Source organism: Simochromis diagramma, unplaced genomic scaffold, assembly GCF_900408965.1.
Source record: "Simochromis diagramma unplaced genomic scaffold, fSimDia1.1 OVJJ01000685.1, whole genome shotgun sequence".
In the NCBI taxonomy this organism is placed as follows: Eukaryota; Metazoa; Chordata; class Actinopteri; order Cichliformes; family Cichlidae; genus Simochromis; species Simochromis diagramma.
Window position 1 is genome coordinate 18,757,754 of NW_024387477.1, and position 22,630 is coordinate 18,780,383.

A 22,630-nucleotide genomic window follows, 5' to 3' on the forward strand; every position below is an offset into this window, starting at 1 on the left:
TATCTAAATAACATTTTGAGTTTGTTCATTTTTAAAACAATACATTGTAATGCCTTACTTTTAGTATTGCTTTGTAAAATCAGGCATCTTTAATATACATTAAGGTGTTCAACAAAAAACAAAAACAAACTGTGATGTCAACAGTGAAGGCTATTTTGAAAAATGTGAAACTCGTAAGAGCTGACGAAAGACAGAGGAACCAAGTCCAACTTTAGTGAAACATTTATTCTGAACATCGTTATTTTCAAAACATTCCTATTAATACATCAGAACAGCTTCTAATTCCAGCCTTCCCAATCAACAACAAAATTAAGAGACAAAAACAGGTCTGACAGGTGAACTTGCCGTCATTCAGAAGAACAGATAACTCTTAATATTCGTCACACTGAAACTGTAGAAGTCCTGAACAGATGATCCCCCGCTAACCTCAGTCAAAGAGCTCGTCAAGGACACTCAGTGAGGTGTGACGTGTGGAAGGCTGCAAGCAAACAAGTTTTAGTTTTCAAGGTATGTTGTACTTAATCTAGATTTAGGTTTATGTAACATATTTGTCTTCAAAGGGTATAAATATAGTACTAGAAACAAAGTTCAAAACATCACACATGTGCTTCTTTTCCTCTCATCATAAATAGCTTTGTACATATTTTTTTCTCTGCACAGATCCTACAACTGTGGTCACTGAAGGACCAAAATGAATTTGTGGTGACATGTATATGTTCCTTTTAAAGAATTAATCCATTTGTACCTTAGCTGACCAGGTGCTGTTAAAACAGATTGCACAGTCATGAGAGAAAGTAAATATGATGTATTTGGGGTTTTTTTTGTTCTTACCAGTGTGTATCCAGTGTCAGAGTCACTGTGATAATCTTCAATCTCGTCCTCATCTCTTTCTGAGATGTCATCTTCAATCAGGGAAAGCCTGCAAAGCACACACACAGATCCACTCTGTGATTATTTCTGGTTGAAAATAGCTTTTGTAAAATGGAACATATTCACAATTTAATAGTAAGTATTAAACAGTCTAAAAATCAGTCTTACAAGTTGAGGTGGGAGTTCAGGTCTTGCTGCCTTGGAGAGGGGGTGTTCTTGCTGGAGGAAGCCAGCCATCTTTTATTGAGTTTCACTTTTCGCATTTGTAACCTGGAGAGCAGCAGAAGACAATTTTCCAACTTCACTGTCTACCTGCTGTATTCTGTGTCTATGATTATGCCTTAATACACAGGGGAAATTAAATTTGTTTCATCATAAGCAAAACTCTGCAGGAGCTTTAATCTTCCTTCTTTTGCTGATTGCCCTTTTGACCAGTAACACAGCACACAGAAAAGAAAGGTACTGACATGAAATCATCTGACCCATGGCAGTAATTTACAAATGCTCGAATCAGAGGCAGCAGATACTGCAGACATGCTGATCATAAAATTTTACTTACTCTGGGGAGAACTCATCCTCTGACTCCGGCTCAGTTAAGGTGCTGCTGATATCCGACTCCACGGGTCTTGGTTTCCTGGATGCAATCCGCTTGGCGGGTTGCTTCTGGACAGTGGAGGTGAGGGCTGGGGTGTGCAGGCTGCTCTGGATGCTGCTGTTGTCCAACCAGGATCCTCTGGTGGTGGACGCTGAACCTGCAGGAGAGACAAGTCACCACACAAAGATGATGACGCTTTAATTGACAAGGTAAAGTAGCAAATTTTCTTCCTGCAGAATTCAGCAGATTCCCAAACACACATGTACATGTGAAGTAAAAATACCAAAGAATAAATGTTTTTAAGGCTTTCGAAATGTGAAGAATGCTATTAATTTTACATCACTGTATTTTGAACAACTATGACAGTTTTGCACTGTTTCTCTTAATGGTACCGAGTCATTACAGCAATTCCTGGACTCAAATTCAGATCAACTCCATAAGTTACCACCCAACCCAAATCAACAACAGAAAGAAAATAATGGACACATGGATCATGTGCTAAAAAGAAAAAGAATAATATTCTTGTTATTATAACTGATTATGATAAATGATTTCACAATTTGGGTTGAAATAACTGCTTTGTCCTGACATTTGGGTCACTCGTCCTCTGAATGGCCCCAAAAATTAATCAATCCATTTTCTTCCACATATCCAGTTACATGGGGCGAACTAGCTAGCTGTCCACTAGGGGTGGGTTTTTATAATCGATTTATCGATTAAAATCGATTCTGGCTTGGATAACGTAAAATCGATTCATTAAAATTCTGAATCGATTTTTTGATATAAATTTATTTTGCCCGAAATGCCAGAATCTCAGGTTAAATCTCACAAAATTTCAACAACAGCTAAGACAGTAAATGAGAGCAGGAACATGGATTCTGCACAAAGACTTAAACACACAGCGCGACCCGCGGATCAGAATCAGTGAGATGTCGCCTTTCTCACAGTTGGGGCTGAAAGCTGACAGCTCGCTGATTCTGATGTTTCGGCGCTTTGTGTTCACGCCCTTTTTGCGCTGATTCTAAAGCTGTTAGTTTTATCTCTCTCCAAACAATATTGACCGAACCAGCAGCAAAAGAAGATCCAAACTACGCTTCACATAAACATCGTCATGAATTCACTCTGACTTTTACTGTTTTGCTTCGACCACGATGCACAGCTCTCTCTCTCTCTAGCTCTCTCTCTCTCTCTCTCTCTCTTCAAGAACAGTTTCCCGTCTAAAAATCTGTTTTCTGCATTATTCGCTTGCTTGTTACGCACATGTCTACCGTTGTTTACAGCGCTGTCGGCTGACGTTTTGTTTTTTTTCGTTTTATATACTTCTGAAAAGAAAACCTAATTTCTGCCGTTCAATACTGAACAAATTTAAACTTTTTTAAATTATGCAAAATGCAAAACACTCAGCTGTGTCTCTAATAAAACCGCTGTAACTTCAGAGGTAATGTTCATGTGTTGATTAATGGTTTTCTTTCATTTTTGATGTACTGCAGAATATTTTTATAAAATCCAGGCCAGGAAAATCTCCTTCATGTTTTTCTGTGTTTTATCCTCAGCTACTTTGACACAAAGGCATCTGCTGTGACGCTCACACCTTTGATAAAGTCTTGCATGTGTCAGCTTCCTTTTTATTGATACAAAAATATGTAAATGTACTGATCTGAATTATAATATTTCTGACTGTCAAAATTTCCCAGATTCAAATCGAATTTAATCGAATCGTGGATCGAATCGATTCGGGACCTTGTGAATCGGAATTGAATCGATTCTAGAAATCAGTGACGATACCCAGCCCTACTGTCCACCCTGGACAGCTAGCTAGTTCATCTCAGGGCTGCCCCAGAGAGACAAACAGAGGGCATGGGGACAACATGCAAACTCCACACAGAAAGTTGGATTCAAACCTTCTTGCTGCAAGGTGGTAGTGCAAACCAGTGCACCAGTGTCATTTTTTCCCATCAATTTGTACATAGCCTCAGTGGCAAATAGTAGCTAATACTGAAAATAACAATGAGACATTTCTTAGGATTAAAGAGCACTTCGTTGGCATATATCATGTCCAACAATCATATACCTCTCCTCATCCTCGCCCTCTGACCATAAGACAGGGTAAGACTGAATTTTCCATTAAATTAAGTTAAATTAAATTGACTTCCCACTTCTAAGCATTTTTAAAAAATTAATTATCTCTGCTATGACGTAGAGTATATCCATGCAGAGTGTTTTGTGTAGCATGTGCATCACCCTGAGCTGTGGTCCTCCTGCGTTTCACTACAGGCATGTCATGAGAAGGGACTTCGTCACCTCCCTCCTGTTCAGTGGCTTTAGAGGTGGCGCGAGCTTCCAAAGAACGCTGATACAGTTTGACTGGCGGCCAGGAGAGGGCAGCGCTGGGACATGCCGATTTCAGAAACTCAGCTCTGGGAGGAGATGACAGAGAATCAGGATGGGACAAAGACTGAGGAAACCTTTGTTTGCATTTCATTTTCAGTTTCACTGGAATTGAGCAAATAATTGTGAATCTAAGTTAAATGAATAATATGATCAACGCAACGAGTATGTAACAAGAATGAAGACACTGTTTTATTTTGTTTTACCTGTAATATAATAATTCATGTGGATTCATGACATCACAAGTATTCTCTCTCAGACTGTTGCTAAGTGAGATTTTTTTCCTCCATATGTATAACATACAGAAATACATGTGCAGTGTTACGAGTGAGCGTGTCTGTGTGTTTTTGCTTCTCACAGCTGGGCGCGGTCCGGCTGCAGTAACTTAAAACTGAACTCGCTGAGGATCTCCAAGAAGGCCACATTTGGATTTGGCTGCTCTCCCTCCTGTGGGTCCCGAAATGCGAAACGTATGCCGTCCCTGATAAAAAAGAAAGACAACACAAACATAATCTCTCGACATAAGGAGAAACACAAAATGAACAACCACAGTGTGAAGAATACTGTAATTTCTCTTTACAGTCCTCAAATCTGATGATTTCTTACTAGCTCTGAGTTAATTATTACGGATGATTTCTGCCATAAAGTAGCGTTTTTCTATGTGAAACTGTAGCTGCTTCTAAAAATGCTACCATAGAAGTAACAGAAAAAATAAATAAATAGGTAAACTAGGTCATGGTAAGGTTGGCCTGTGTGCATTTGTCAAGAGAAACGTGTGTTACTGACATGTGCAGGGCCACCAGTGGTTTGCGGACACGATGAAGATCAATGCCAAAGCTCATGGCAAGCCTCTTGGCCAAGTCTCTAATCTCAGTGAGATCCTGCCTGCTGTGGTGCTCCGTGAGCATCTCTGAAAACAGCTGAGCACACACAGACATGTTGCATAAAAGGCACGATATATATCTGGATATGCACAAACAAATATTCTGTGTTGGTTAGTTAAGGCTGCAAACTTTTAAGTAATTCAAGTACTGGTTGTAATTATAGAAGAGAACTCCCACATAACCCACGAAAATGAAGAACATGTGTTTTAATTTCAAATTAAGAGACAGTAAATATGTGCAGCTGGTTATTTAAATTGGAAAAACAACTCAGAATGTACTTCAGCTAACACACAAAGTCACAAAGTTTATTGTGTATGTGACACTCGTCCTTGCATACAAAAAGGTCACTGATATGGAGCCCTGTATACTTTAGGTAGGTGTTTTATAAAAAAACAACAAAAAAAATTTTAATGTGAAAACTGAGGGAAAATCCTCATCAGACTACTGTAATGTGCTTAAGTAACAAATGAAATGATAAACAGTAATACAAACTGTGGGAATTTTTAACCATTAAAACCGTTAGGTGATATCTGTTCCTGTCAGCAGTGTACCCACGAATATCCAAAACCAGTTAACTGGCTATTTTTATAGTGAAGAAAACTAACTCTGTTATGCTTCGATTGGATAAGTCACAGCAAATCTTAAATATTGTTTGATTTATGACTCCCAAGTTGAAGAGTTTGAAAGCATCTCCCTATCACGTACCTACCGCTGACTGAAACACTAATAACTGTGTTGTTTTTAGAAGACCAGCATGCACTTTTCATTTCACCTCTCTCCTTCTGTGCCCCTGCTGTGAGCCTCCTACACTGTGCCAGGGAGGCGCACTGCACAGTTTGATAACCTCTACACTAAATACAAAAGATTACAGTGACATGCAAGTGCACACCTGCTGCAGACTCAGACAGACAGTCTTGGCGCTCTGCACGGGGTTGATGAGCTTGCTCTTGCTCAGAGTCTCTTTGATGATGTCACCAAAGTCCTTAAAGTACTAGTGGAAAAACAAACAAACAAACAAACAAACAAACCAAAAACCAGAAAAACATCAAATCTATTTAATTAACAGCTCTGATAAATGTCTGAAAAAAATTAATCGGACCCACTCTGTTCTAGTCACCTGTGCCTCTTTTAGCAACCGTACTCTCTGACTCATTCCCAGCACCTCGGTGGTTCTAAAACAGATTTTCTCACCCTCCTCCACGCTCTTACACATCCTCTCCATTATTACTTTTTATGAATCTGCTTCCCGTCTTTCTATCCCAATTAATTCCCCCAAAGAATGTCGGTCCAACGACTGATCTCCAACTAGATTACTAAAGTCACGACTTTACCTTTTAACACATTTTGCCTACATTCACGCACAACTGTGATACAGAAACAGTAAGCATTGTAATATGTGTAAATATAATGTGTTTGTGGTCATATGTGATAGGCTGGGCTGATAAAACCCAACAATCCCTCCACCTTGTTGTAGTGCTTGAAGACATCTGTGGCAGCAGTTAGGTCCAGCACCCCGTAGATGACCAGCTTACAGTAGCCAGCAAGTTGGTTGCGCTTCTTCTGAAGAAGACGTATCTTCATCTCCTCCTCGTCCTCAGCTAAAGAGGAGAGCCAGGTTGGCAGAAATGAGGAGTTAACAGTTTAGAAATGCAGAGATAGAGGGAAAGCATGCTGTGGGGTCTATAAGAGCATGAATGAAAGGGATATTTGGCAGAACATTATAAAATATGGAACAGAAAGTGGATACAGAAGAAGACTTAAAACAAGACATCAAAAACTGTACCCACAGGCAGTGATACAACTAAGCAGTTTCCAAAATATGGTGCAAGCTAATAAAAACTACATCCCTTTCATTATTCAGTTCATTCTGACATCTGCTAAAAGTGCTGTCACTTTGTCAACACTGGCTGACAAAGCGACAAATTGCTTCTGGAAAGTATCACAGTTCATGCAAACATTTATTGAGAGTAGGCGTACATTTTTCAGTTGGTGTCAAGATGCCATGGAGCTCGACGTCTTCGGTATCAGTGAAGACGTAGTCCAGAAGGAAAGCGGCCAACTCGGACCGCAGAGAATCAGATGGCAGGTGGGCCAGTGCCTGGAGGGCGGGCTCGGAGCGGACTGAACCCACACTGTACAGCAACAGCAAGTCACATAACAGCTCAAATGCCTGTAAGAGAAGGACAGAATTTATGTTATCCAAATATCAAGACCCAGCTCTATATGACTCCGAAATTAAACTGATGAGTAACTATTTAGTTTGTAAAGAAAATTATAGACTATAAATCTGATTATGTTTGTTTATATGATGACAACAAAAAGAATAACATGATAAATTAACATATATATCTGTGTTTTAATACAAAAACGTAACAAAAATGTGCCAAGCACGACTAATTTTGTAAATGGTGAGCCAAACTAGAGTCAAAAGGTGGCACTTTCGGGTGGCAGTCTTGTTCCTTAGTCTCATCAACCGTCACAGATCGTCTCTGGTTTGAAAACATCAAAGGCATCATCACAGGACTTTACTAGCCTGAGTGTGATGCAATGGTGGCTGCATCCATCATTACACACAGCCCCAACATGTTTGAGTAAAACTTATTTAGTGCGTTTTGTACTCTTCACTAAAGTTTGATTGTTTTAAAAGCCCAAATTTATTATACATCACAGTCTAACTGGTCTAAGGTTTTTGTTTTTAAATATAAGACACCATTGCAATCATCTGCTGAAATGAGGTTTAAGTAAATAAATGAATTTTATCAGCTCATGGGTTTTGAAAAAAAAAAAATCACTGCAAACAAAGCCTCACAAATCTTTTTAATCCTTTCACCTCCATACCACCAGGGCAGGTGTTTTTCCTGACAATTTCACACAGGCCAATATATTGTGCATCACTGTATACCGTGTTCTCCATGGTTTGTTTACAGACACTGGACATCTCACTGAGACTTTGGTATAAGTAGGATGGTGTAAATATTCAAAGATTAAAATCAATTACAATGATTAAGGAACCACAATAATCAAGATAAAACAATTACCGTCCATCTCTTTGGAAACAGTTTGGCTTCAAGGAGTCCAGCAGCAGCAGCAAACACAAAGGTTCAATACCACTCACGATCGTACTGTTTTGAAGAATTGTAATCTGAGTAATTACCAAAAAATTGTGATTTTTTGCCATAACTGATCAGTCGCAGTAATTTTCAAACACTTTCATTTCAAGTTATGTTTTGTCATGTCCCACAGGGTGATCTAGGTCTGTTGTTTTGGACTGATATCCTAAGATGGACTTTTGTCTCAGATAGCCAAGTGTAAAGTTGCCTTTAGTTAAAAAATGATATGGCTTCACTAGTACTTCACATATGGGATTGGTGCGCACTGTAAAAAGAAGAAGAAGAAAGACAAAAAAGAGCTCTTACTTGATCTCTGATATCTATCTGATTCAAAGACAAACAATCCTGACAGACTCTGCAGAACGACCGCACCTCCTTCTTCAGGCGCTTCAGTTCTGCCTGGAGTGAGAGAGGCACACAATAACAGAGGAAGACAGATTAAATATTTTCTTATCTTCTTACTAAGGCGTGTGTGTGTGTGTGTGTGTGTGTGTATGTTGGCAGGGTTGGGGCAGTTAGTTTTCTAACCTAGAAATTCAGCTCCTTCTACACACCAACAACAGAAATCCTAATTAAACCACTTCAAGTGATAAGATTATTTTGGCTGCTCCCTTATTCACACAGCGTTGCCACAGCAGGTAGCTCGGGTAGCCCCTTTCTGCTATAGCTCACAAGAGATTCGTGTCTCCTCCCAGACTTGGCCCAGGAAACTTTTGCTTTTGGCAAGCATGGAACCACCTGTTAGAATAGCATCTGTACATTTTGAATTGTTGGTGACACAATCTTCAAGATACATCTTCAGAGTTTTAAAGGTAGAATCTGACACTCCCAGTCTCCTGTCTTTGTTAACTATGTCAAAGCAGTCTGTGACACACACACGCACGCACACACACACACACACACACACACACACACACACACACACACACACACACACACACACACACACACACACACACACACACACACACACACACACACACCCCCGTTTATCTTTATCTAGGCCTTGTTACAGCCCCTCAGTTAATCAACAAGCCGTTTCATCTCCTCTCCCGTTATGATCCTTTTGGCTGAACTCATTATTTGAAACTTTGTTTAGAATGAGCATCCACCACTGTAACAGTAATAATGTGATACCAATGGGAAAACACAATTTAAGTGCACACAGGAATAGAAAAAGCTGTGTGAGTCATCAATCAAAACATGAACAGACAAGGAATGAAAATAACTGATCAAGAGGAATGGATCTGGATGTGTTCTCTCTGGAACAGTGTTGAGAAAAACACACAAATGGCTGCATGAGTAATAATGACATGCTCAGTGTGTGTAAAAAATGAGTGAGAGAAAAACAGCAGAAAAAGTGAAAACGAGCTCAGAAAGACAGAATAGAAACTAAAGAGAAGCAAGAATGAGACAGGAAACACGTGAAGACAATCAATAAGAAAAAGTGTGAAGCGGTGGGAAATAAATATCCGAGTGTCGCTGTGGGCTCAGATGCACTCTAACAGACTGTTGCGTTAATTGCCTGCTGTCTGCGCAGCTGGTGAATTGTTCGACAACACAGACAAGAAAAGCTTAACAATCACACAAGAAGGCCACCAGCACGGTCGCCTAGGGCTGCCTGTGATGTGATAGCCATTATGAAAGTATTAATCATGCAGCTTAGCTTATTTCATGCAGGTAGACTGACACTACCGGGACCCATAACCGAAAGTTTATCTGAGAATAAAGATTCAGATCATTTGAAACCTTGCTGGAGGACAAACAGCGGTTTTATAACATGAGACCAGCACCTCAGTTGGCTTGGAGTTCACCACATTCACTTTGGCCCACATCAGGTGAAAAGCTGCACACTTCATAGCTGGCACCATCAGCTGAAATGACACAAAAGAGAGTTAAAATTGACCTTCAATTAGAATAAAATGTTTTCCTTAAACTACTCCTGTACAAAAACCTAAAAACATGACATGAGAATTAAGGGATCACATTTTTAGCCTTGCAATTCATATGACATTCATGTTTTGTTAACTAGAAATTCATTACATTCCCCATTTTACTTATTATTTTCATAAAATGGCACTGCAATAGTCATGACATTCACAATCCTCCCCCTCAAATATGAAACATTGGCAGAAACCTCCTTATCAAGCTCTCTGGATTCCATCCGGCTCTTCAGCAGCTCAAGACAGGAATCAAACAGCTTCCAGGCAGTCGGGTCCTTAGCACTGGAGATAATGCACACACACGCAATACAGTTACATACTTCTGTGTAAGAATTATTTAACACTATTGTCGCATGTATTATAACAGCATACCTGCTAAGGGCAGCAATCCTTTTTAAGGCAGTGGCTCCACTGTATGTGTCATCATCATTTGCAATACCCTAGGTCACAAACACAAAATGATACAGATAATAGTTCCACATCGATATTATTTCAGTTTTTGTTTCCAGTTTTCATCATACATTATTAGTATTTCAGTAAAACTAAATAAAACTCATGCAATACTACACCAATCCAACAAAAAAAAACCAAACTAAATTCTTGTAAAGTTTCTGATCTATTTTCTTTCATAAATACAACTGATATTAAACATGTTTCATATGAGTCATACTGACATAATTCCTCTAAAACAGCACAGCTTTCAGACTGCTTTAAATGCCACCCCCCACCCGCGTGCTTTGCAAGCCTTCTGTTTACAAAGGGCAGCCAATCATAACAAAGCCAGCTTAAGGGGAAGAGAGACAAATTAGCTATATTGGCTTGACAGAGGATGAACTGAGGGGCAGCAACGAGGCCCAATACAACCTTTTAATTAAGATTATTTTACAGTGAATCAAGCAAAGCTACTCTAGTCCAAGACATGAAAATATGGACATAAAAATAAGCACAGTACATCCCCTTTCTTGAGGAATCTGTCCTTGTAAGATAATACATACTTACATACATTATTATATGTATTTTCTGTATGTATGTCTTATATACATAACTAAATTTGTATTTATTTAGCACCTTTCAAAACCAGGATAACAAAGTGTTTCACAACAAAAAAAAACCCAAAACAGAGGATTAAAAACAAGAAAACATAATGTATTACATTTCAACAAAACTTGCATTTAAGTATACAGTATGCACATGCACAATATAAAATGTATCTGCTGGTATGCAAGCATCACTGACACACTCTCCAACCTGGAGCAGGTCATTTACGTAGGTGCTGAAACATTCGGTAAGGACATCAAACAGCTGGCTGAATGCCATTTGTGCGCGGGAGGAGAAGGTGTAGCAGTCGGAGCTGAGAGCGCTGACCAGGTGGGCGCAAGCCTCCAGTACGGCGACCTCTGTGTGCTTCTCCACAATGCCACATACCTGGGACAGCAGCAGGTCCAAATGCTGAACAGAAGAAGTAGAATATGAATGTAACGCTTAGGATAGTAATTATTTAAAGGTAAATCGCTTGCCCTCCCACTCAAAGACACTGAACTGAACCACTGGTTCAGCATCTGGCTGAGGAAATCTCTAACTGCAGGCAAGCTTAAAACTCACAGCTGGCATGACCTGAAAGTCAGCCACTGTTTAACTGTGGACCTGACAGGCTTCAGTTCATTTTCCTCTAATATTGGAATATTATATTTGCATTAATATTAAGATGCTAAATCATAAAATAATAGCTCCAAAATAAAAGAAATAAAATTGTCTTTGAGCATTGGTAGCCTCTTTTTCTCTTTAAGCCATTAAGCTTAATTTCTCTGACTTCTTTATATAATTACCATATAATTCACATTGAGCGTGAACTAACTTGGATACTGAATAAGAGAAAAAAAAACTATAGAAGCACAAATACTTTCTAAATACATTTCATTACATATTGACGACAATAAACACATTTCTGGTCCTCCTACCTTTTCCAGCCACTGAGCGCTGCTGTACATCTCCAGGTCAAAGTACAGGGGAGCTTTGAGGAGCAGTTTCACGTTCCTTGCATCCGCTGAGTACTGCAGGTCAGTATAAACATAAACTCTTCTTTAAAAATTTAAAGCAACAATAAAAAAAGCTGAATATTTGTATTTAAATGAACCTTGGCAAGCAGCTGTGGCAGTAAAGGGATGAAGTGTGTTGTGATGCGTCTCTTGTCTTGTTCCTGGATTTTCTTATCCTTCATACTGAGGTTCTAATCCCACATGACCATTCAGCAATCAATCACAGGCAAGTTTAGTGGAGAAAATGTGCAAAATGTGTCATAAAATATTTCATTTACAGCCTCCACTGTTCCATCAAACACAAGCCACACAGCATCATTCTTGCATTTGAATGTGTCACCACCTTTTTGCCCTGAGTTCTCCCAACAGGTGGGGTTGCCTGTGCTGCCTGTCTGATCGCACACATCATCAGCTCTATGAGCACACCCTCCTCCTCATACATCAGTTCTGACAACACAAAAACAGACAGTTGAAGAAACAGAGTAGGAACAAAAAGGAGCAGCTATCACTAACTTGCCATTTTCATTGGTGCTGGGGAAAAATGGCTACGTGCTTAGGCTCATACTCTTGTCATGTTTACAGTTTTATCTTGTTCCTCACCATCATCTTGTAGCAGGAAAGTGGTCATTGTCTCCCAGTCTCTCAGCTCAGATCCTGCCACATGCCAAAGGCTGTCCACCAGATATGCCCCATGCTCATGGAACTGTTAGGAGAATGGATTTTTTAGCATGTGTCTCCACATCAAAGGAGCCAAGTGAGGTGGTCTGGATATCTGATAAGGATGCCTCCTGGGTGCCAATTTGGCAAAGGTGTTTTTGACATTATACTGGGAGGAAGCCCCATACAAGACCCAGGGCAAGCTGGAGCAATTACATCTCTTGGCTGTCTCAGTGCCTCAGTGTCACCCCAGAGGAGCTGGAGGAGGTGGCTGTGGACAGCAAGCTCTGGGCGTCTCCCCGAGACTGCTGCCCCCAGATTAGCAGCAGAATATGGTTGGATTAATTTTTTCATAAGAAAATTTTACAGTGTGTTAATAAGTATTATATAGTCTCTATATTTGAAATTAAGTCAGAGTTAAAGCATGTCCTCCTGCGTCTGCGCTGGTCAAGACTAGTTTCCCTGATGTTAGACAGATGTTTAGGGTCACCATTTGTCAATCTATGATGAACTCTTGCCAGAAAGCTGATGCGTTCACAGAAAGGTTAACAGGTTTGACCAACTTGAGTAACATCCTCTTGGCTCCGCTCTGCATTTTTGTACTTTCATATCGCCTTAAATTCCAAACAGAGGAGAATGAAAGAGAGGGGGCATAGAGAGAAAGAAATACTACCTCACTCTGGATGAAGAAGGAGATGAGGATTTGAAAAAAGGCTGCATTGTTGGCTTTGTCATTCTCCTGGCTGTGACTGGTAATCACACTTTTCAGCCTAACATAAACACATAAAATAAAAAACAAGAACATTTTACATAATATTAACTAAAAATACAAAAATTCAAAAAAATAAAATACAAAAAAATAAAAAATAAAAATTATATACAAACTACATGTTTGTATATAATTTCCACTTTATTTTTGAGGGTCAGTAATGAATTAGTAAATCCAACAAAAATTAGAACATTTTTGTAAAAGAAATATGCAATAAATAAATAAATAAACAGCAACATTTACACTTCTGTAACCACTTCTGTGACCAAGTGTGGTTAAAGCGTACTTGCTGTATAGGAAGCCACCAGCTGCAGATGCCAGACCTCGGTGTGAAGCGTAAACCAGTGGATAAATGTGGCCACACTCCTCTTCGTCCAGTCCTTCATCTGTTCTCCTGCAAGTACACACATAAAAATGTACTGATCAACTGAGGTACATACACTAGATAAAGAAGATGACAAACATTTCAAAAACCAGCAGTTTCAGTTCATTTTTGTTCATCTTTTTGATTTCCCCTAAAAACATCTAATTTCACTGCAGTCAGAGGTGTGAGATGTTGGCAAGCATTAGATCACGACTGATGCTATGAATCATCAGCAATCATGACCAAGCAGAGTGCAGGAGTTATGTGGAACCATCACATATGTTGGTTGAGTAAGCATCTTTATATTTAAAATAAGAAACTGGGTGTTAAAGTTTCTTATTCTGACTTCTAAACGAATGCTAAATGTGTGAAAACAAGACTGAATCACAGAATTGGACATGACTTTTCTGTGATGCAACTCAAAAGTATACACTTCCGGCATTAAAATGTGCTATATTTGGTATACTTTGAGCTCCAACTTTTCCTCAGATAATGAGAACAAAGCATGGGGACGAGAGAGAAAAAGCCCTTTACTGTTGGATCAGCAGCAGCAGATTGACCACTTCCACTGCCACGTCTGGGTCCTTGTCCAGCACCATGCTGAGAATTCTCTCCTAAACACACACAGACATTTAGATATGCAGTGGCACATAAACAAAATACTGTTCAATCATGCCAACAGACATTCAGTAGATATGCATAATGCACCCACATCAACAGACATACATGCACACACACGAGCCCCATCATTAGGCACTAAGCCATGGCATAAATACCATTTATCTGCTGCAGCACATGTGGCTTAGGAGGGTTTTTATATGTTTGAAAAGAGCTTATTAACCATCAGTAATTGGCAGCAATTAATGCACCCAGACATATGCCCAGACAAAGGATAAAACCATAACAACAAACAGGAATGGTGGGAAAAAAAACCTCAAAAGGGAAGAAAATACAGGGAGGAGGCACAAAATACTGGGAGGGAAGACATAGGCAGACAACAAAATAGAAACAATAGAAAAAGCTGAAACAATAGATTAAAAGCAGATGCTGAGACAGGCAGACAGTCAAGAGGGAGAAAGAAAAGAGGGAGACAAGAAGAATTAAATGGGCCGAGTCCAATCCAGAGGGATGCCTCACTTTAAATCTGCTGGTGAAAAGCTCCAGGCGCCCAATGAATTCCTTCTCCTGGTACAGACCCTGCAGGGCACGCACACACTGCAGACGCACCGGACTTTGCTGAGGGCGAGGAAAAAACAGAGTATGGTAACACTCTTTCTATAACCTGAATACAGACTTGCGCTCAAGCCTGTACATAGTGGAATTTCTCTTTGTGAAAATGTGAGTCTTCCTTTGTCTGTACATATTCTGCCATAGTGTCGTCTGTAGGAAGTCTACAAGAGCATGAATACCAAAATTGAAGGTTCTCATTGAGGGAAAAGGGAATTTCACATAAAATTACTTCCATCTCTACTGTTGGTTGCACTCAGTGACAAATGATGCTGTTTAATGTGAATAAAGGGATGACATTACAGGAAGTTGTCAGGGTTTTTAATATTCCACCCTTCACCAGAGAAAAAAAACAATCAACTTTTTAGGCGGAAATTAAGCTTAAAATACATATTTGTTTATAGAATGGTCAAAAAGGACAAGACAACACCTAGACTTTGCTATAACTATTTGCAGACAAACAGTGCTTACATGCAGTCACCCTTCCAAAAGTCAGTGGACATACACTTTTTGTCCTCTCTATGTGTGTATACCTTGTCATGCATGGTCCATCCCAGATATTTAAGACATCCGTCATTAAGGAAGTCCTCAGGGTCCATTTTCAACCAAAGGCCCAACTCTTCAATACACACTCCCCGGATCTCAGGCAATTGGTCCCGATAACGATGCACAAACACACCACGGAAAGTGGCATTCATCATGGAGGACAGCTCCTCTCTGTTTTCTCGCAACTACAACACACAAATATCAAATAGAGCCACTCAGACACACACATACTGTACAGAAAGACTAAATAAATGAGTCCACCAGGACTCCAACACTGTCGGTATATTGATCTGCTGTGGTAACCATCTTTTGCTGAAGTGGGCAGAATAAATAGCAACGGCCATTCCTTATAGAACAAAAGGTGATAACTCTGATGATTATCAGATTAACATAGGCACAAAAAACTGTATAAATGCTACTTTACATATTTTACTATTCCTCACAGAGCGTGCACTTCCTATTGTCCCTGTACTTGCGCAACTCAAAAATTAACATGAGCAAAATAGGAAACGTCAGCAAGCACTTAAATCGGATAAGCGGAAGAGAATGGATGGATGGATATTTTGTTAGTAAAATACAAACTATTTCAAACATGACAGCCATTAAACAACCTGGGCAACAAGAGAAGAAAATGTTGGTGTAGTGATGCCAATAATTTTAATTATGTTAAGGGATATTTGCAAAAAATGTTCTTCAATTACTTTTTTCCTAAAGCAGATGTCACAGCTTTAATGTTGTAACCTATGTGTTAACGAAAAAGTGGCTGTGTCTCTAAACTTTTGTTTTTCTTTGTGTGTCTACATGTGTCACCTCTCTAACGGTGGCCTGCAGTTCCTCCAGTCTGTCAGAGGCTCTGTCGTGCGCCCTCTTGCTGTTTTCCGTGTTGTATTGCTGCTGGGTGGTCTGCAGCTGAACAGAAACTACTACAGCTACTTCCACCAACCCCGTCATCAACTTTATGGCTAGCAGAGGAAAACATGGAGATAGAAAAGTCTATAAAGTACTCTCAAACAACATATTATTGCAGAAGGTGTATGTACTTTTTATTGACAAGTACAAAAGCGCAAGTATATTCTTACCAAAAATCAAACCTGCCCAGACTAACCTAATTTTTGATATGCTGCTAAGCTTTATTTGACCTATTATTAATAAAACCTATTAATTAACACACTGCATTAGCAGATTAAAGGCACTCTATGTATCAAGTACAAAAGTAAATTGCACTGAACTACCTTTCCTTAATCGTGGCAAGAGTTCTGTTTAAAAACTATGCTGTTATAAGTGTTTGTATGCCTTTCTTTTTTTATACACATGAATCAGATCGCTCACCAAGCAGGGTACTGGTGTGTCTGAAGGCTCGGACCTGGGAGTCTGAGAGGCCGGTGAGTAGAGCCAGCAGGGAAGGGAAGAGGTATTCATCATAAACAAGGCTATTCCGACAGGAGCGCACAAGAACCCTAGCAAACTCACACAGGCCTGCTTTGAAACGCTTCAGCTGGGGCCCTGGAGTGCACAGAGGGTAGTTCACTGAATCCTGGAAGAAAAGGGGGGGAAGCAGAGAGACAAAGAGCTTTAAGCTTCCTATTCTATGCTTCATGTAGTTATCTGAAGCACAAACTTCTGGTTTGTTCCGCTAATGACAATTACATCAGTGGAAAACCAAAGTGATTAACTCATTAATGTGTCCATTCATCAGCATTAAATTTTAATGAGAGTTTTCCATCATGCTGTGCTCCAACCTTCAGATCACAATCTCTTGAGACATGAAGGCTATTAAAGTTTCTGAACTAATTCCAGAAGGATGATTTGTAGGCAGAAGACAGACAAAGACTACAAACTACATTCAAACTTTCATTCCTGTAGGAACAAGCTTTATATTTTAAATACATTTTAACCAAACTACAGCTGAACTGCTTTCTTCCCCTTTCCCTCACCTCATTGAACTCTTTGGTTAGGGTGCTGATGATCTCAGCATTTTGCATGCTGTCAAACATCTTTCTGGTAACAACACCTGGACATGAAAAAAGTTAAAGGATAAAGAAACGTTCCAGATTTGGAAATTAAGTGACCCCCCCTCAGATGAACCTAATATTACAATAATTAGAATACTTCACCTAGTAATAATTTCATCTACACGATTTCCTCTCATTTTCATTCCACTCTTGCAAAATATCAGTTTTCTCGTCTCAACATTGCATCATTGGGTTACTAGCAGAAACGCTATTGATGACTGAGTCAAAATTTCAATCTCTAAAACTTTCACCCCCACCCCCTCTACTACCCATCTTCTGGCCTGTCTTTTAACCTCTGACCTTTGCATCCGCAGGACTGAACAATGAAGTTGATGAGCACCAGCAGTCCCGCCTCTTGGCTCCGCTTATAGCTGTCCAGCCACTCGTCTACCACCGTCTTAAGATTGACAGGGAGAAAGCAGCCAGTGAAAATGCTTCATTCAGATCAAAGAGCAGATACACACGTTAAGAATATATCAGTCAAACAACATTACTGATTTCAGCTTAAAAACTGGCTTTTTATATGCTCTGCACTACAAGGTGGGAGCTTTTTATTTCCTGGTTAAATCTATTAAATAGCAGTATGGCAGACACCCATTCACAGAAGCCATTCTCTTGATACTGGAAGTGTAACCTATTGTAAAGCAGTCAAATTTAGCTGAGAACTGTGAAACCTTTTCAGAAGAGATTTCTTGAACTTCCATTTGCCAGAATTTCTGAATGTGCATAATGAGCCTCCCCCCAGAGTCCCCGTCTGCATTGTCTGTCTTGCAGTTCTACACTGTAGTGACAGACAATTTATTACTGTATTTCTTTTGTTATGCTGCCTTTCTTTTGTAGTCTTTACCCAAAAGCAGCTATAGCAAGAACAATACTTGGGATAGACAAGTGCTGTCAATCATTGACTACATGGTCCAGTGAGAACACCCGTCTCTCTTAATGTATCAGAGTCACTTGTGTAGGATCACATCAGTCAGCCACTGACAGCACATGATAACCCCTCATTGTCAACTTCTTTCTCTTATAATTACACATGCTTCATTCAGTACCCCCTCCCTTCATGTGTTTATCTCTAAGCTACCTTCCCCCTTCCTTCCACACTCCTCTGCTTGGGGTTTGCTCACCACCATGGCACTCTTTCCAGAGCAGACAGCATCATAGATATCCTTTGCGCTGATAATCTGGCTCTCCTCGTTCATGCTCCTAACAGATCTAGCAGAGAGCTGCATGGATGTCCCCTGGGAGACGGATTGTGGGGAAGGACCTGGAGGGGTGGGAACTGAGCTGCCACTGGGGCTGGACATCCCCTTCAGTGCAGCAGTATGCCTGGTTCTCTTGGGTGGCTTGAGATGAAAGAGATTTATTTATGGATTTAGAATGCATTTTGCTTGTGATCTGAACAAGCAACATGCCAAAATAAAGTATATTAGACATCTATTATAGTGTTGTTGTCTTTTTGCTGATGACACAGTGATTACCAGTTTGGCCACAGAACCTGGAGCAAAGTATTGTGGATATCTGGATGACTTTGATGTTTTACTTCAGTTAAACACCAAGAAAACAAAAGATTTTTTTAAATTTTATTGCTATCAGGCAGGGACAACAACAGGTAGTGGTAAGTGGTAACTGTACTGAATTTGTAAATGAATACAAATACATAGGGATAGTGATTGATGAAAAACTATCATAGAAATCAAGCATAAGTGTCATTTAATAAAAAGGATTATAACATTTATACTTGATGTGAAAGTGGAGTCAGTTTGATGTGGGCAGATATATATTGTTCTTTTTTTTATTGGTAATTTGCTGAGAGCACTCTAACTTTTTGTTTTACTGCAATCTCACCTCCCTTACATGGGAGGCACGTCAGCAACAATACAGTCAACAAGTCAGCAACTTTGGGAAGGGTGGTGTAAAAGGGGTGAGAAACCATCAGTGATGAGTTACAGGCTCTTCATGGTGAATACACCATCAGAATGGACATCTAAAGCTCAGAGGTCTTTTATACCTAATCGCATATTTCTGATGAACAAGGCTAGGTGACATGATATGATGTGGATGTTACTTGCAGATAGCTGCATTTGATTTTTGCTGATGCTTCTGCTAATGTCTTTAATCTTGGTGAAAAACCCAGTGACAATATGACAAACTAGTATACTTTTAGCATCAGTTCAAAGCCTGGATGAATGGGGAGGATTGCATCAAGGTAGGGCATATGGCCACCAAATGAGGATCATTAAGAATGTGGAGACAAAGTTTGAGAGGCAAGCTTGAAATGGTTTTGACATGTGTAGAGGAGAGATAATGGCTACACTGGACAAAGGATGTTGAATATGGACCTGCCAGACAGGAGGAAAGAGGAAGACCACAGAGAAGGTTCATGGATGTAATGAAGGAGGACATGCAGAGGGCAGGTGTGACAGAGGAGGATGCTAGGGACAAGGTGAGATGGAGGCAGATGATCTGCTGTGGCAAACCCTGAGGGGAGTAGCCAAGAGAAGAAAGCGAATAGCTGTGCCTGTAATGTCTTTTCTGTTGTAGTTGTATTCGTCTGACAGTCGCCAAGTGACACAAATGGAATTTCTGAAAGGTCTATAAATACAAAATTTGCAGCTATTGTGATGGCAGATTTATCTTTTACAATCACTAATAAAAAAGCAGAAAGTTATTTTAAAGAGAAAACAAAAATCCACCTGCTTAGATACTGCTGGTTTTCTTCGCTTTGTTCCTTTCATGGTGGCCTCATAGTCACTGCCTGAGTCAGTGGGGGAATCTAACTCCCCAAGACTAAAAGACAAGGGAAATAATTGACAAGTTAGACAAAAAAAAAAATCAGCTTTACTGTGATGAATTTAAATGAAGGGTGATAAGAAAACAGGCAGGTATCATTATGAAAAAGTAGAATTATTATACAACCCTTAAGCTATTAGCTTCAGCCAGAGCACCCAGAGCATTAGTAGCAACTTTCACAATGCTTTTTAATATGAACGCTGTCAAATTAGAATTATTATTTTAATTTCTCTTAACCTTTTGACATTTTAACACAAAGTATCAGCATTACCTGTCCAAAGCTGAACTCCCACTTGCCATTTTGGCTGAAGGAATGTACCAGACTCACTATATTCAGGAGTGGAGGCTGTGAAGAAAGATACAGTATAAAATAAAATTAGCAAGATGACAAGCTAAACTTCATTAGCCTGTTTGATAAACTCAACTTATGAAGCTCTTAAGACGCACTTAAAGTATTTCAAATGAAACTACTCAATAACCACCACTAGCAGATTAAGGATATCAGTTTACCACTTGATAATATAGTTAGTGTTGAGTAATTTTCTGCCTTGGCTAACTTTTCTTCCTCCTAAACTGCGAACTGCCGAAAGCGCGCCGCTGTGGATTGTTACTAGAAGGTGATTGGTCCTGGCAGAAAATAACTCGATGTTCATTGGTCAATTCTTCTGCATGGTTGTCTAGTAGTATTGGCAATAAATGGTACCAGTTAAACATATCTCCGTGACTCGCAACCCTTTCACCTTGCAGCTAATTTACTCTTGTGTTCATATAGATAGTTTTCATTATGTATATTGTGTTCATAGGTTTCATGGTTGCATCCATAGCTTGTAGCACCCAGAGGTGGTTGACTGGTCCCTGCCCCGCCACCGCAGGATCCTCACCCCTCAGTTCCCAGTTGGTCCATTGTTCTGTGTTTGAAAGACTGTGACCAGCGTCAAAACAGCCTGGGTGAAACACAACTTCTGGTCTTCACCTTCAAAATAAAATATTGATGTTCTCATGTAAATCACATGAGATTAATCTAAAGCAGGGATCTCAAACTTAAATGAGCTGTGGGCCACTGCTGGTACGGTCATTTCATTGGAGGGCCACTTTAGTGTACAAGTAGTACAAAAAACCCGAAAAACAAGAAAACACCTACAAATATTTGCAAAAACTTTTGTGTTTTGTTTGTTTTTTAAAATGTCAAATATTGTATAACCAGACAAAACTGCAAATGTGAACGGAATTTTCTTTTTCTTACTCTTAACTGAAGTCTTTTATCGAACTACCAAATAAACAAATTGGTACTCTCTTTCTGGCCAGACATGTACTGCTATATTTTGTTCGCATTTAACAAAATAAAAATGGAGACAAGTGTACACATTAGTTTTCTTTACAAATAACTCTCTCGCTGAACTGACAGCCAATGATTACAAAACAATAATGCAGACTGTCATATAACTAATATTAGACCATGTGCACTGTTTCTCTGGGAAAAGGGATCCTCTTGTCCAACATATTAGGGCAATATCCCACATGAACGGATGAATGGATGCATTCATAGTGGAATTCAAAGATGATCGACAGAACAGCCAGTGAAATAACAGTTAGTTAATAGCAGTTATTGCAATAGAAAATGTAAAAGCAGGAGAGTATAAAGACAAACTTTAGCTTCCATGTATGGTGATAAATCCTCTTTCAGCTGCTCCCTTTAGGGGTCACCACAGTGGATCATCTGCCTTCATCTGTCTCACCTTATTCCTAGGATCCTTCTCCATCACATCAATCATCTTCATGTCCTCTTCCACTAAATCCATGAATCTTCTCTGTGGCCTTCCTCCTGCCTGGCAGCTCAATCTTCAATATCCTTTGTCCAATATCCCTCCTTTGCACATGTAGCCTTGCCTCTCTAACTTTGTCTTCAAACTGTTCAACCTGAGCTGTCCCTCTCATGTACTTAGTTTAACCTTGTCCATTCTCATCACTTCGACTGAAAATCTTAGGATCTTAAAGGTGCTCCCTCCTATCTTTTTGTCAGCATTACCATTTCCAAACCATAAATCATAGCAGGACTCACTAATGTCTTATAAAAAAAAATTCTTGGACCCTTGGTGCTGTCCTTCTGTCGCAAATCATCCCTGACTCCTCTCTACCTACTCCACCCCCTTTTCACTGTCCGTTGCTTGGATGGTTTGCCCCAGGTATTTAAACTCATCCACCATCTCTGCTCCTTGCAGCTCCACTGTTACACCTGTCTCCTGCTCATTCATTTACTCTTGTTTAACTTGAGGTAATTTTTAAAAAAAATCACTCATGCATACATCAGTTTTTGCACTATTGTGGCACTTCTACTTTAGTTATACTCTTTATCTATTGTAGACTACTATTTTCGCTGCTGCTGTAAAACAGTTTCCCTTGTGAAATGAATGAAAGTATGAATCAAAATTGTGACTCTTT

At 39.7% G+C, this 22,630-nt stretch overlaps 1 protein-coding gene across 11 annotated transcripts in view; it reads right to left on the reverse strand.

Annotated features, from left to right (window-relative positions):
- LOC120724028 (cohesin subunit SA-1) overlaps window positions 1-22,630 on the reverse strand; it is a 23,950-nt gene continuing 1,320 nt past the window's right edge. For 2 of the 11 annotated variants that reach the window (XM_040015940.1, XM_040015937.1), the window contains exons 2-33: window positions 21,073-21,164; window positions 20,463-20,537; window positions 20,095-20,188; window positions 18,526-18,744; window positions 17,702-17,798; window positions 17,324-17,400; window positions 16,719-16,923; window positions 16,200-16,351; window positions 15,377-15,574; window positions 14,754-14,852; window positions 14,151-14,230; window positions 13,539-13,646; window positions 13,157-13,253; window positions 12,427-12,529; window positions 12,170-12,273; window positions 11,925-12,017; window positions 11,749-11,841; window positions 11,027-11,239; window positions 10,163-10,230; window positions 9,985-10,072; window positions 9,641-9,721; window positions 8,154-8,246; window positions 6,715-6,907; window positions 6,202-6,335; window positions 5,627-5,728; window positions 4,640-4,773; window positions 4,212-4,334; window positions 3,707-3,882; window positions 1,430-1,622; window positions 1,039-1,140; window positions 832-919; window positions 4-478 (exon numbers count right to left, since the gene is read on the reverse strand). In XM_040015940.1, the coding sequence (XP_039871874.1) occupies window positions 428-478; window positions 832-919; window positions 1,039-1,140; window positions 1,430-1,622; window positions 3,707-3,882; window positions 4,212-4,334; window positions 4,640-4,773; window positions 5,627-5,728; window positions 6,202-6,335; window positions 6,715-6,907; window positions 8,154-8,246; window positions 9,641-9,721; window positions 9,985-10,072; window positions 10,163-10,230; window positions 11,027-11,239; window positions 11,749-11,841; window positions 11,925-12,017; window positions 12,170-12,273; window positions 12,427-12,529; window positions 13,157-13,253; window positions 13,539-13,646; window positions 14,151-14,230; window positions 14,754-14,852; window positions 15,377-15,574; window positions 16,200-16,351; window positions 16,719-16,923; window positions 17,324-17,400; window positions 17,702-17,798; window positions 18,526-18,744; window positions 20,095-20,188; window positions 20,463-20,491 (3,687 nt within the window). In that variant the 5' untranslated portion in view covers window positions 20,492-20,537; window positions 21,073-21,164 and the 3' untranslated portion in view covers window positions 4-427. Of the gene's footprint in view, window positions 479-831; window positions 920-1,038; window positions 1,141-1,429; window positions 1,623-3,706; window positions 3,883-4,211; window positions 4,335-4,639; window positions 4,774-5,626; window positions 5,729-6,201; window positions 6,336-6,714; window positions 6,908-8,153; window positions 8,247-9,640; window positions 9,722-9,984; window positions 10,073-10,162; window positions 10,231-11,026; window positions 11,240-11,748; window positions 11,842-11,924; window positions 12,018-12,169; window positions 12,274-12,426; window positions 12,530-13,156; window positions 13,254-13,538; window positions 13,647-14,150; window positions 14,231-14,753; window positions 14,853-15,376; window positions 15,575-16,199; window positions 16,352-16,718; window positions 16,924-17,323; window positions 17,401-17,701; window positions 17,799-18,525; window positions 18,745-20,094; window positions 20,189-20,462; window positions 20,538-20,638; window positions 21,026-21,072; window positions 21,165-21,927 lie in introns of those variants that run through there. The other 9 variants (XM_040015941.1, XM_040015939.1, XM_040015943.1 and 6 more) reach the window with 8 other exon arrangements.